Here is a 15310-nt window from a genome sequence, read left to right as displayed (position 1 = left end):
TCTTATATATATTCCATTTAAGGACAATTATTTCTCACTCATATTTTATGCAATGTGTGTGTGTGTGTGGGAGCCTAGGGTCTTACTATGGTCAAGTTGAGCTCACACTATATCTTGTGTGCATGATGTGCAGGTGATAAGCATTCAAACGATATCCTAGATTACTATTATAGACCTTATTACATAAATGACTAATATATTACAATGTAAATTACAAAGTTGCACGGTTTTCTTGTTTCTTCAAGTGTCATCAAGGAAGTTTGATTTAGACTTGCACAAACACTCGACAAACATCAAATATCAATATTTGTCATTATCAAAATCATATGCGACCTATAATGTCAACATTCTCCCCATTTTTAATGATGACAAATACAACTAACAAAAATATGGATCAAACCTAAGAAGGCTCCCCCTTTCAATATGCATCCTAACCAAATTATTTTACCCATTATTTTTGCCCGCCTTTTTCCATTTTCCCCTTTTGGCAACAGCTAAAAGGGCCAATTAAAGTGAGCTAGGCAATGGGTAAATGTTGCGAATATACAAGAAAAGTTGGAAAGATTTTTAAAAATTTCGGCAGAGTGCCATTTGTAAATCGGACTTTCCAAAATAAAACCTGTATAAACAGTAACTTGTTTGAGGTTGTATATCCTAGCAATTTATCCACAACTACTCAAACAGTTCAGTATAGTCCAACCATTCAAGATGAAATTTAATTTCATTAGGAAATGGACAAAAGAGATGGTCATTACAAGTTATAATCAATATCCATGACATCCAATATACTCATGTTATGCATATATATATGACATGTGCACTCAAGCTATAATCAACATCCATAAATTCTAAAGCAAGAAGGCAAATCAATAATAATATTAATTACTAAGACTTATAATTTCCATATGATAGCTCCCCCTAAATTTGTGCAAAATACGAAACACCTAAGAAGCCTCTCTGCTATGCATTAGACCTAACTCACGTCTAATTTATATGAACCTATCCTCAGGAAGTGGTTTAGTCAATATATCCGCCCATTGTTCATTAGTACATACAAAATCAAAAGCCACATCTCCTTTTTGCACATGATCATGAAGAAAGTGGTGTCTAATTTCAATGTGCTTAGTTCATGAATGTGAGATAGGATTTTTAGATATGGTGATTGCACTAGTATTATCACATTTAATCGGTATGGTTTCATAGTGCAATTCAAAATCCACAAGTTGTTGTTTCATATAAAGAGTTTGGGCATAACAACTTCCAACCGCAATATATTCTGCTTCGGCTGTGGATAAGGCAACTGAGTTCTATTTCTTGGAGAACCAAGAAACAAGAGATTGTCCTAAGTAATGACAAGTTCCGCTAGTACTCTTTCTATCAATCTTTCTACTGGCAAAGTCAGCATCCGTATAACTTACAATCTTAATGGATGTATGCTTAGGGTACCACAAGTCTAACTCTATAGTCCCAACCAAATACCTAAGGATTCTTTTAACAGCTTTTAAATGGGATTCCTTAGGGGCGGCCTAAAACCTAGCACACATACATACACTAAACATAATGTCAGGCCTACTAGCGGTGAGATATAAGAGACTTCCAATCATACTACGATACAATTTTACGTCAACAGGAATGCCTTGCTAATCTTTATTAAGCTTAATGGAAGAATTCATAAGTGTACCAAGAATTTTACAATCTTCCATATTAAATTTCTTTAGCAAGTCCCTGATATATTTAGATTGACATATGAAAGTTCCATTCTTAGCTTGCTTAATCTGCAACCCTAAGAAGAAACTAAGTTCACCCATCATGCTCATTTCAAACTCACTTTGCATGCATTTGAAAAATTCATTACACAACTCATCATTGGTTGCTCCAAAAATGATATCGTCCACATAAATTTGAACAAGAAGCATATCATCATTTTTAGATTTGATAAAGAGTGTAGTGTCAATCTTGCCACGAGTAAACTCATTTTCTAGTAGAAAACTACTAAGCCTCTCATACCAAACTCTAGGAGCTTATTTCAATCCATACAAAGCTTTAGACAATCGGTAAACATGATCTGGGTATTTATGATTTTCAAAATTGGACGGTTGTTCTACATATACTTTTTCATTAATAAAGTCATTTAGAAAAGTGCTTTTAACATCCATTTGAATCAATTTAAAATTTTTAAAAGCAACAAAGGTAAGCAGCATACGAATGGCTTCTGACCTAGCAACAGGAGCATATGTTTCATCAAAGTCAATCCCTTCCTGTTATTTATACTCTTGGGCAACTAGTCTAACTTTATTCCTAGATACGACCCCATTCTCATCTTTCTTATTTCTATATAACTATTTAGTTCCAATGATGGTGTGCTCATTAGGCCTAGGAACTAGAGTCCACACTTTGCTTCTTTCAAATTGGTTAAGTTCTTCTTACATGGACATTACCCAAGACTCATCTTCTATTGCTTCTTTAATATTTTTAGGTTCTTCTTGGGATAAGAAAGCGGAGTGATTTACCAGATTTCTCAAGGAGGATCTTGTGGCTGCACCATGGGACGGTTCACCTATGATTTGATCTATAAGATGATTTTTGATGAATTTTCAATCTTTAGGCAACTCCTGATTTCCATTTACATTTTCTTCATATGATTTTTCATTTGCTTCCTGATTTTCACTTGCATTGTTTTCAATAGACATTTTATCTAAGCATTTTCTTATATCAATATCATTTTCATCGTCTTTCTTAGAAAATGGATTAGATTCATCAAAGATAACATGAATGGATTCAATAACAGTTAATATTCTTTTGTTGAAAACTCTATATGTTTTACTATTGAGTGCATAACCTAGGAAAATACCTTCATCAGATTTCGAGTCAAATTTTCCTAAGTGTTCATTATCCCCAAGCACAAAGCATTTACAACCAAACACATGAAAATAGGAAATATTAGGTTTATGGTTGTTCCACAATTCATACGGAGTTTTATTAATCGATGGTCTAATCAACACCCTATTCATTGCATAACACGCAGTATTAATGGCCTCAGCCCAAAAGTATTTAGGTAAGTTATGTTCATTCAACATTGTTCTACCCATCTCTTGCAGTGACCTATTCTTTCTTTCTACTACATCATTTTGTTGAGGTGTCCTAGGTGCAGAGAAGTTATGTGATATGCCCTCTAAGTCACAATATTTTTCTATGCTTTCACTTTTTAATTTCGTGCCTCTATCACTTCTTATGTTAGTAATTTTATATCCCTTTTCATTTTGGATTCTCCTACAAAGTTTGGTAAACTGTTCACATGATTCATTTTTATGTGCAAGAAACAACATCCATGTGAATCTAAAAAAGTCATTCACAATTACAAAGGCATAAGATTTACCACCAAGACTTTGCACAGAATTAGATCCAAACAAATCTAGGTGAAGCATCTCTAAAGGTCTAGTAGTAGATATGAATTTCTTTTTCTTAAAACTAGATTTTGTTTGCTTACCCATTTGACATGCATCACAGATTTTATCCTTTACAAAAGAAATTTTAGTTAAGCCTTTAACCAATTCTTTTCTAACAAGTTTAAACAATAAATCCATGCTAGCATATCCTAAGCTCCTATGCCACAACCAACTAGCTTCATTTATAGTAGAAAAACATGTTACTTGTTGTGAAGCTAAATTATCAAGAGAGGTAGTATAAGCATTTTCATGTCAATCAGCAGTAAAAAGTACTTTGTGATCTGTTTTATTTTCTGCTATGCATTTGTAATTTTCAAAAGATACTTTATATCCTATGTCACACAACTGGCTTATGCTAAGTAGATTATATTTCAGTCCATCAACCAGCAAAACATTATCAATAGTAAGAGAGAAATCCTTACCAACCTTACCTACCCCGATGATGCGTCCTTTGGCATTGTCGTCAAATGTTACATAGCCTCCGTCCTTGGGAACAATTATAGTGAATTTTCTCTTGTCACCGATCATGTGCCGAGAGCACCCGTTGTCCAAGTACCACTGGTCTTTTGAAGAGGACGATCTTAGGCAAACCTGCCAGATAAGTTAAGTAACTGATGCTGGTCCCCAAATTTTATTGGTTCCATGGGGGTTAGTAGCCAGATCTCCCTTAACTATCCATACTTTCCTAATTTTAGCATGCTTCTTCCTAAGTGGACAATCAAATTGAATATGACCAATTTGTTTACATTTAAAGCATCTTAGTCTACACTAAGGTTCTTTAGGAGGAATATGGGTCTTTGAATCACGCGTAAAATGTCCTAAGTGAAGGTTAGGTCATCTAACATTTTCAACACCGTTAAAGCCAAGACCTTCTTTACTTAATGAATTTCTTTGGGCACCAAGTAGTTTTTCAAAATTCGTTTGCCCTCGGTGAATTTAAAAATATTTTTGGTGCTATCCTCTAATTTCCCCTCAAGCTCAACAATGGTAGTGTCCTTTTCTTTTAAAATGGAGGCATGAAAGGTTTTCGCAATATTAAATAGTTTTGACCAATTCTCACATTTCTTTTTCAAATCATTATTTTCTTTGGTCATTTTGCCTAATAATTTAGAAACACGAATATAATCAAGTTGTAACTCTCTAAAAGTAGGCATGCAATCAGAATCAGAATCAGATAAATAAAATGAAGATAATGACCTAGAAGACAATACCTCATCCTCGTATGCCATTAAGCACAGATTCGCAACCTCTGTGTCGTTATGATCTAAATCCGAGTTGCTGCTGCTAAATTGGTCCCATGAAGTCCCAGCCTTCATGGCTTTCTTCTTTTTCTTAGCCTCCTTTTTCAGCAGTGGACAGTCGGGTTTGATGTGCCCCACTTTGTTGCAGTTATAGTACGTAGGAGCATTTGATTTTTCTTTTCTTTTGTTGGACTCTCCTTTCTCATTAGCAGAGTCTCTGTATTTTTTAAATGGCTTCCTGTTCTTCTTGAAAAATCTGCTAAACTTTCTAATTAGCATGGCCATTTCATCATCAGTGTCAGGCTCACTACACTCACTAGATGTGTTATTAGATGCTTTCAGTGCAGTCACTTTCTTAGCTCTATTATGCTCATTAAGTCTTTCATTTAAGAAAAATTCATAAGTAATCAAGGAACCTATCAACTCATCTAAGGTCATGGCCTTAAGGTCTCTACCCTCAGCCATGGTCGTAGCCTTGGCTTCCCAAATAGGAGGTAAGCCTCTAAGGATCTTCCTAATCATCTCATATGTGGGATAAGTCTTTCCTAATGCATGCAGTGAGTTTATGATGTGTGTGAATCTAGTGTACATGCTCTGAATGGACTCACCTACATTCATCCTAAAGGCCTTATACTCACTGGTCAACATATCTATCCTACTGTCTTTCACATCTCTAGTACCCTCATATGTGACCTCTAACTTATCCCATATTTCCTTTACAGTATAACATGTCATAATCCTGTTAAACTCATTTACGTCAAGACAACAGTATAAAATGTTCATGGCAGTGGCATTAAGGCTAACAGCTTTCATATCATCATCATCATATTCATCCTCAGTCTTAGGAACCCTAGCTGCACCCTCAGTTTTCATAGGGACATAGTTTCCCTTAAAGACAATCCTCCACACCTTCCAATCAGTATTCTGAAGGTATATGCACAGCCTCTGTTTCCAAAAGGTGTAATTAACACCACTGAAAACAGGAGGTCGTGTGGAAGATGGTCCTTCAAGAAAAGGGGTCACGGAGCTATGAGTCATATGTGATCTTTTTGCAAAATAACAACTTGTCTATGCTACGTGACTCTGATACCAATTGTTAACTTTACCGTGATCCCAAGAGGGGGGGTGAATTGGTATTTTTAAAATTTAACCTCTAGGTATTCCTCCTAACAGCAGTATGTTCTTAACCCTATGGTCAATCTAGTGCAAGTAATATAAATATATCAGAAATTAAACGAAGTGATTTAATTAACAACACATGCACCAGAAAAATAATAAAGTATGAGTGACACACTGAAATGTTATCAAGGTTCGGCTAATTAACTACGTCCTCGCCTTGGCTAACAAGTACAGAGATTACCACTATAATTGCTCACTTAATCGGGTGGAGCGGCACCTATACAAAGTAGGTCAATTAGCACAGGGCTGACCTCAACCTTTACAACAATCCTTACCGGGCTGGATTACCGCCCCCTCAGGCCACGCCTGAAAACACTCAGATATTACAAGCAAATGGTACAATGAAATAGTGCTTTCACGTAAAGCAAATTTGTACCCAAGTAGTGCACTCAATCACAAACACATCAATAGCATGAATATAGTGTAAGCTTAGTGATGTATGTTTTGCTCAATCAATGCTCAACACAAAATAATCAGTATGATGCTCAAGAGTATTTCAACACAAGCAACAATTTGGAATTCTAAATAGGATATCTCAATAGCACATCAATATTCCAAGTAAACAAAGCAAATAATCAAACTAAGCAAATAATCAAACTAACTTCAAATAGATTTTCCTCAATGAAAGATGCACAATACTAGTTTGAAGAAATACTTGTTTGTTTGAGTAATCTTTGCACACTGAAAATCAAGCTATCGGACACTTGCAATGAAATGCAAACATCCAAAGCTTCCTTAGTTTAATCTCATGCTAGATTTATAATGAAGAAATCCGTGGGTTAAGCCTAAGCTAAACTCCCTAAGAGAAATATATAAAACAACCACACAAATGGGAGATTTTAGCATAGTATAACAATCACAATAACACACGAAGAACTCTCACAATCTCAGATATGCAAGTTTGAGAGTTTTTGGACAAAGAGAGGATTTTCAAGATAGAGAGAGTTTTTGCTAATCCCATTTCTAATCACTGGTTGATTTTACAAATGAAAGTATATTTATAGCCAGGTAAAACAAAAATAACCATTCGGGATATGATGGGCATTATTAAAAAAGTCCCAACCAATTAAAACTCAATTAGCCCGTCTTAACCCAATTTTATCACGGTTAAACTAATTTTAACCGGACGAGAATCGGGTGGCTAAACCTAGGTTCGGTTTCCTGAGAAGACACGGCAATAAAAGATTTAAAATGAGGTTCGGTCGCCCGTATAGTTGTTCGGCAACCCGAATCAAAGTCAATAGCAAAGTTACGTAACTTCGAGTGCCCGGTCCTAAGTTCGGGTGCTCGAACTCTTGAGTTCGGTCGCCCGGGGCATATTTGAACTGAAATATTCGGTCGCCCGAGTTAGTGAGTTGCCTCTTTCGATGCATTCGGGCGCTTGGGGGAGATTAGCGCAATTTTGGTTCGGTCACCCGAAGGCAGGTCAAAATGTTGACCTTCAAGGTTCGAGCACCCGAGGAGTTTCGTACTCCAAGGTTCAGTTGCACGACCCCTCTTAGTTTTCTTATATATAGGACAATTATTTCTCACTCATATTTTATGCGGTGCGTGTGTGGGGGGGGGGAGCCTAGGGTCTTACTATGGTCAAGTTGAGCTCACACTATATCTTGTGTGCATGATGTGCAGATGATAAGCATTAAAACCATATCCTAGATTACTATTATAGACCTTATTACATAAATGACTAATATATTATAATGTAAATTACAAAGTTTCATGGTCTTCTTGTTTCTTCAAGTGCCATCAAGAAAGTTTGATTTGGACCTGCACAAACAATCAACAAACATCAAATATCAATATTTGTCACTATCAAAATCGGGTGCGACCTATAAGGTCAATAGATCCTACTACCTTTTAGGAGGCAATGCACAGCCAAGAGAAGGGTAGGTATGTGTGGTCATAGTAGGGGAGATGGAGTTACTGTCTAAGAATAAGATGGCGGGTGGGGGGGGGGGGGTTGGTAAAACTCTCAGAGGGGGAGAGGGAGATAGGATGCAAGTGGGCAATTATTCTATTATTTTATGTTAATGACATGTCAATTGTTGAGAAGGTTCTGACCAAGGTAAATCAGTTAGAAACTTTATTAAGAAAGGAATTTGATATGCAGGTTTTAGGTGCTGCCAAGATTATTCTTGGGTTGGAGATTCATAAGGATAAAACTGTAGGGAGATTGGAGTTATCTCAGGATAGCTATGTGGACAAAACTACAAAGAGATTATGGTTAACTCGGGATAGTTTTGTGCTCATAACCGCTGGGAGATGGTGGTTATCTTAGGGTGATACACCGGTGGCGAATCAAATTAAACAGCCTACCACTCAATACTCAAGGACGAACGGTGATTCAGGACATGTCAAAGGTTTCCTATGCTAGTGCAGTGGGGTACTTCGGCGGGCAACAGAGTGATCTATCAGTTGTGAGATTTGTGGATGCAGACTATAGAGGGGGCTTGGATGACAGAAGGCTTACAACGGGGTATCTTGTGGAAAGGCCTAATTGTCGAATGTCCAAGGTACAATCTTAGGTTGCACAAGTTACAAGTAGATTGGAGTACTTGGCAGTGACTGATGCTGTCAAAGTAGTTTTGTGGTTTAAAGGATCCTTCAAGGAGTTGAGTGTTCAGTTAAGTGAAGTTCTTATTACCACGGACAAGTTCAAGCATTGCTTGAACTTTGTTTACGTCTCCAGGTCTTAGACAGGAGGCGGTTCCAATCAACTGGTCCGGGTAGAGCAATGGGGTTATGCTTTCGATTTTCTCTTTAAGTGGTGAATATTTGCTAAAGTGTAAATTGTTGGGGATGTGACTCATATTTTAAATGGAACGCATGCACCAGGGAAAAGTATCGTGAAGCGATAAACAAAGAGAGAAGGTTGCAGGAGGCAAACCGTCGACGGTTTGGCTAAAACCGGCGATGGTTACGCTCACACATGCCACAGAATTTCCTGTCGATGGTTACGCTCACACACGCCACGAAATTTCGATTTGGAGATTGATAGATTTTGGAATTTTTGGAAGATTTTCCTCTAAGAAATTGCTACAAAAGTGTTTTAAATATAGTAGAAATCTTCTCTGCGCATAAGATTTATATTTAATAAATATTATGTAACCTTAGTTGGGTAAGCTTTGTAAGCTTCATTGTGATAATAAAAATAATCACTACTCCTATGAACGTACGTAAATCTTGTACCATTGATTATTACATTCATTTATTCTTATTGAGTGATTGCTTCTTTCATATTATTCATTAGTGAGTGATTACATTAATTGTTTCGTGAGTTTGTATGAGGACTTTTTGTGCATACTCAGTCACAGCAATTGGTGTGAGAGCCCCAATTGTTCACCAACAAATATACATATTTTTTTCAATTTAATCCCAAACAAATTTATTAAGCAAATAATATTTATCATAAAAAGTTCGTAAAATCAGGGCAATAATTGGTACAACCTCTGTACTCTGGAACCGCGACAAACCCATTCATTCCTATCTAGCCGTTCATCTTCCATCCTGGGTCAGATCCAGCCGTCCATTCTCCTGAAGCGCCTTCAGAAGCTGGGCCCCTTTCCTCCTCCCCCTCGCACTGCAATCCCCCTGCAGGGCAAAAGCCACAGCACGCGCCACCTCCTCCGGCGGCGCCGGATACCCATCTTCACCCCAACTCCCACCGAATATTACCGCGAGCACGCCGATTGCGTACTCCCTTCCCCGCGCCGCCATCTTCCTCATCATCTCCACCATCATCGGCACTGCCAGGGCGTGGGCCCTTACCTCCGCCGCTCCCTCCGCCACCGTACACATTAGTTCAAGCGCCGCCAAAGCCCTCTCAGCCACCGGCCCGTCCAGGCCCGTCATCGCCTCCACCGCCGCCCCCACGGCCCCCACCTCCACCGCCACGCGTCGGTTACCCTCCGCCAAACACAGCGCCAGCAATATTTTCGTTGCCGCTTTTGCCCCTACCCTGTCTTTCAGATACTCCACCACCCGGGCCATTACCGCCGGTGGGCACGATGGCTCGTCGCCACCTTCGGCCGGCGGGTTGGGAACAAGTGAGCGTTCGAGTAGGTGGAGCGCGGAGACCCGGTCCGTGTCCGACCCGGAGGTGAGTTGGAGCTCCGCGATGTGGAAGAGTTCTTGGAGGCTAACGGTGGGGGGTGGCGGTGGATGAGAATGTACAGTTGTTTCCGGCGGGGGTGGCTGCGGTGGGGGGTGGAGGAGGTGGGAGTTGGGGATGGAGAACTTCCACTGGGTGAAGCTTTGGGAGGTCGAGGAGGAGGATGATCCGGAGCCGGGTTGGTGCTGGAGGTCGGAGGGCGGAGCAGGAGGTGGAGGCGGCGGCGGCGGCGTAGGAGGAGGCGGTGGTGGGTGGGAGGTGGGGGGAGAGAGTGGGAGGTGATGGTGGTGGTGGTGGTGGGGAGGAGAAGCAGCACCGGTAGGGCTAAGGGCGCTTTGGGTGCAGTGACGAAAGAAGGCACAGGAGAAGAGAGGGCGAGGCGTGGTCTTCAGCTTTGAGTGCTGCGCTTTCATGGCGGACGAGCGAGACAACAAATACGATTATTCTGCACTTGAGAGTTTTAAGCGTACTAAAAAAACTTGAGAGAGAGAGAGAGAGAGGTGGTGTGGTGTGGTGTGGTGTGGTGTGTGGGTTATTGAATGCTGCACTGCTGCTCGTGATGGTATCTGCAGTGCATATATATTTTTGGTACAATTTCAATATTGTGCAGTTTCATCATGGCATGGCTTGGTTGCATCGTGTTCCACCAACATGATAGGCTTGCAGTGAGAGTGAAGAAGCCTGTTGCTTTTATGTGGCCCATTTAATTCCATCGGGTGATGATCATTCGTTCTGATTGGTCCATCGGACGGTGGACCAATCAGTAGCTGCTGCCGAAGTTCTGTTTTTCGTTTTCCCTCCGGAAAAAAAAATAAAAAAATTTAACTGAGCGGCACGAAAATTGAATTTTTTATTTGTTCAGTTATTATATATTTATCTTTTTTTCTTAATTTTACTGATAATAAAACATCAAAAAGATTAATTCTTCTAATTTTTTCTTTTCCATACAATTCTTAAGTAGAATTTATTTATTTCTTTTTTTTGTTGAAGCATCTTAAAATTGTATGCCTAGAGAGATTTTTGGTGAGGGAAAGGCAATAGGAGAGGCGGCCAACATTTTAAATCAATTTTTTTTAGACTCTTAAAAGGCCATACATTGGATATGTGTACTTCATCGGCCATCTCGAATATGCTTTAACCACCCATCATCTTGAATATGCTCTTAACTTATTTATAATATCCGAACGTGAAACATATAATATAAAAATTTTATGTTTAAACTATTGATATGTCTCCTAAAAGATATGGTCGGTTACTTTGGAGTGCTTAAAAAGTTACCGTTATTAAAAGTTAATTAACATTTTGATTCGTAAAGTTTATAATTTTTCCAAGCCTAGAAAAACTTTAGAACAGTTTCTTCGTACTTAAAAAATCTCACTCAAAATCCCTCTCATGGTCATTTGTCATCCATTTCCTCTCTCTCTCTCTCTCTCTCTCTCTCTCTCTCTCTCTTCATATGCTCAAGTTTTATGTGCCTTCAATTTTTGTTTGATTCAAAATGAAATAAGTGGTCTACATCTCACAACCTTCACTCAGTTCATCTCAAAAGTGACAATTTTAGGTTTTATCATTTCCTTTCAAATATCTATTTTAGGGCTTCCCCTCCTTCCATTAGGGTAATGATATTGGGGCTTTTTCTTTTTCATTTATAGGTTTTACTTATATAGAGTTTGTAAGGATTACTTGTGTATGAAATTAAATTATATGGTTCTCACACCTCTACTCTATGAGGATGACAAAGTTGAATTGCTTTTCCTTCCACATCTTAAAACAAGTAAGCTACTGATTAATGGGCACTTTAGATGCAACTAGGATATTCAACGTCTAATTTTAATCCAAAAACAATGTTTTGAAGTAAAAGAAAAAAATAGAAGTGTTATGCCTAATTGATCTCTTGAATTTCATAAACCATTTTATTAATTGATCTCATGAAAATATTCCACTTGATTTTTGTTTGTGTCATCTCTATGCACCTCCTAGGATATAGTAATGATCTCCTGATTGTGACAATTGCCTATGTGCGTGACAAACAAAGGTGAATCACTTACCTTGACGCCGCCATAAGAACTACAATGACAAGTTACGTAGGGGACACATATGATTAATGTTGCTTGGACATATGGCAATTGCCCATGTGAGGCAAGCAATTCATTGCCAAATCATCTAAGGAATCGTAAGGATCACCCATCATTTTGGAGGTCCTCCACTCACCAAGTGAGGTGAATAGTTAATTGCCAACCTAGGTGACAAAGGTCATCTAGTCATTAGACAAAAGTCGCCCAATTATCAACAATAAGGCAAGCAATCATCAAACATAAAATTCAACTATAATAAATGGTCCGTTAATGCTAAAAAACAGTCATAATTTATGACTAGACTCTTAAATATTTTGAATTTATGACTTGTAACTAACTATATATTATGCACAATTTAAGGCAAATTGTAACTCCAAGTATGGCTTGGAGAGACGAGTATAAATATGTGATTTAGTTTCATTTGTAATGAACCTTCAACACATTCAACTCAATTCACGTAATATGACAATTAACTATCACTTTGGCCTTCGTGCCACTTTATCCCTCTATTTCTATCTTTTACGGTCTTTACTTCCCTAACTCAATCCCTTTCTATTTCCATCTCCTTATTTCTTCTAATATAGTTCCGGACACCTCCCTAATGTTTTCCCCTTTCTACGATTTCTACAACTCTCTCATTATCACTATCCTTAAACCTCTGACTAGGGCTAACATAACGAGTCTATAATGTCACTAAGACCAATCAGACTTATTGGTGCTGACTTAGCAATGATTCAACAGCAAGTGGTATAGAAAGTATTCAAGTAGTCACTCACACTTCTCATGAGGTGGCAACTACGATGAAAATAATCATGAGTGATCTACAAACTGAGATGAGATCTTGGATGGAAAGCATGCAAATTTCACAACAGAAATGCCCATGAAAACCCCTACTGCCATTCACCCATTGTTCTCCTATAGGCGTGGTTGAACCATCGCCTATACCTATAATGATGGATTCTACCAACATATTCTTTTGCAAAAGGACACTAGGGGGAAAACCTTATCCCCCCCCCCCCCTCCCAATTGTCACTTGGTCATATCATCATTCATTATGACTTTAGTCAAACTCAATAGTATGGGGGCAACAGAATCTTTTCACAAAGACTATTGGTTAAGAAGATCATGTAAATGATTTATTGGCTAATGTATAGAAGAAGATGAAGAGCGCCCACCAACGGCCAACATCATAAAGACTCTGTAGTAGTTGATTACATTATGGAGGAGAATGTTTCTTACTTGACCAAATATGAAAAATACAATACCTCCTATTTGGCCAAGGATTTAAAGCTTACTAATGATAAAAGTCAAGATGATCTTGTGAATGAAGGTAAGGTCAAACTCAAAATGGCAGTTGGCGAGTTCACCAGCAAATATTTTGATCTAGACGACGACCATCATTTGGTCTAGCTAAATTTGGTATTAGGTGATCGTTTTCCATCCTCCACTCTTGGTCGATTAAAACTTATTTTGAGTTCAATATTCTTGAAGTATCGCTTACAAATAATGTGACCGACCATTATTCGACCTAGGAAGGGTAATACATTTTTCATGGAAGAATTGTAAAAAAAAATAATAATAAGTAGCATGCTTACTCATTAGCAAATGATAAGTCCCAGCTAATGGAGCAACTCTATCAGAAAATAGTCATAATTGTTCCAATCTCATCTTCTCCTAGAATCTTACATGATGATTGCCAAGCAAAAAGCATGATGAGCATCGCCTATGCTAATCTCGCCTAGCATAAGGAGAATATTTTTAGGTAAGGCGAATTATTCACAAAAAAAGTCACCAAAGTGAAACGCATGACAAGCATTGCCTAAGTTAGTATGGAAAATGATTTAATACAAATTACTGCTTAAAAAAATCAATGGAATTAGTGGCTAGATGAGGCTACTAAGAGAAGACTAGGTTTTATCCAAGTTAATTTGAATTCGGAAAGTGAGGGAAATACAATATAAAAAAAGTCCTAATTGAAAGTCAAGGTGTAATCCCAAGAGGGGGGTGAATTGGGTTTATAAAAATTCTTTTAAGTGTTTTTACAAATTTACAGTTTTTTGTATACTTAAGCAAACACACAAGAATGTTATGGTTTAAAATACTCAACTAAACCAACCACAATCACAAACACAAAACCAATCACAAAGCAATAATAAACAATTAACCAATCACACAATACTTAACCAATTTGAAGGGCCTGCAATTCCTTATTTCAGTGTTTGCACAATTTCAGTTTATAACCCTGTATGAATGATTTTTTATGCGCTTCTTTTAATCAAGATTTCCACAAGCGATTAATCAACGTACTCCCTTTAAGATTTTTGCAAACGTTTAACCAACGTACTTTCTTAAATTAGAAGGTCTTCTCAATCTCAGTTTTCAGCAATCCTGCACTTTGAAACACAATTTGTATATGCTAAAATTTAAATAGAAAATGGTAGAGAGTGAGACCGAGATTTTTTATGAGGTTCAGCTTATCCCCAGCCTACATCCTCACCTTAGGAAAAACCACCTAAGGATTCCACTAACATGTTCCTTTGCGAGTGGAACAAACCGTTTACAAACCCTCCTTTAGGGTGGAGCTCCCTCTCCAAGCGATACCCCACATTCGATTTCAACGATCCAAGGACATGAACTGTCAAAGAAACAAGAAACAATTTCTTTTGTATAAAGAATGCTCTCAGATAGAGCTTGTTAGCTTTGGTGCAATCCCAAGAGGGGGTGAATTGGGTATTTAAAATTTATTACCTAAGTCAACTGGTTTTACCAACAGTGTAATACGGCTTAGGGTCAGTCTATGCAATCAAAAAATAAACACACGTGCAGTAAATGTAAAGTATGGAAAGGTAAACAGTACACACAATATATTATCTAGGTTCGGCTAAATTGCCTACGTCCCCGCCTTGGTCACACCAGCACAAGGATTACCACTATAAGGCTCACTTAAAAGGGTAGAGCGGCACCTATACAAACCAGGTTAATTCAAAGAGCTAACCTCAACTAACACGCCTTAACAGGATGGTGCACCTAACTTTCCTAACCGGGTCTAAGCTAATTCAGGACTATTTCACAGGGCTAGTCCCCCTCTTCAAGCCCGTGCCTGGAAATACAACAGTATTTTTCTTAATCAAGTTGGTACAATGATTGTACTTTCATATAAAGCAGATATGTACCCAATACGCACAAGTAATAATCAATCCATACCAAACAGGTAAGAACTATAAGCTCAGTGGTGTATAAGTGCAATCTACACTCAAT

At 38.2% G+C, this 15310-nt stretch overlaps 1 protein-coding gene across 1 annotated transcript; it reads right to left on the bottom strand.

Annotated features, from left to right (window-relative positions):
• Positions 1–9224: 9224 nt before the first annotated feature.
• Positions 9225–10522, bottom strand: LOC131151784 (U-box domain-containing protein 26). Its single transcript, XM_058103202.1, has one exon. The coding sequence runs from the start codon at positions 10388–10390 to the stop codon at positions 9362–9364; it is 1029 nt and encodes a 342-aa protein (XP_057959185.1). The 5' UTR covers positions 10391–10522; the 3' UTR covers positions 9225–9361.
• Between the last annotated feature and the right edge of the window lie 4788 nt (positions 10523–15310).

Source organism: Malania oleifera, chromosome 3 (assembly GCF_029873635.1).
Source record: "Malania oleifera isolate guangnan ecotype guangnan chromosome 3, ASM2987363v1, whole genome shotgun sequence".
In the NCBI taxonomy this organism is placed as follows: Eukaryota; Viridiplantae; Streptophyta; class Magnoliopsida; order Santalales; family Ximeniaceae; genus Malania; species Malania oleifera.
Note: the sequence above shows the minus strand (reverse complement) of the source record. Positions and strands in the feature narration are given on the sequence as shown.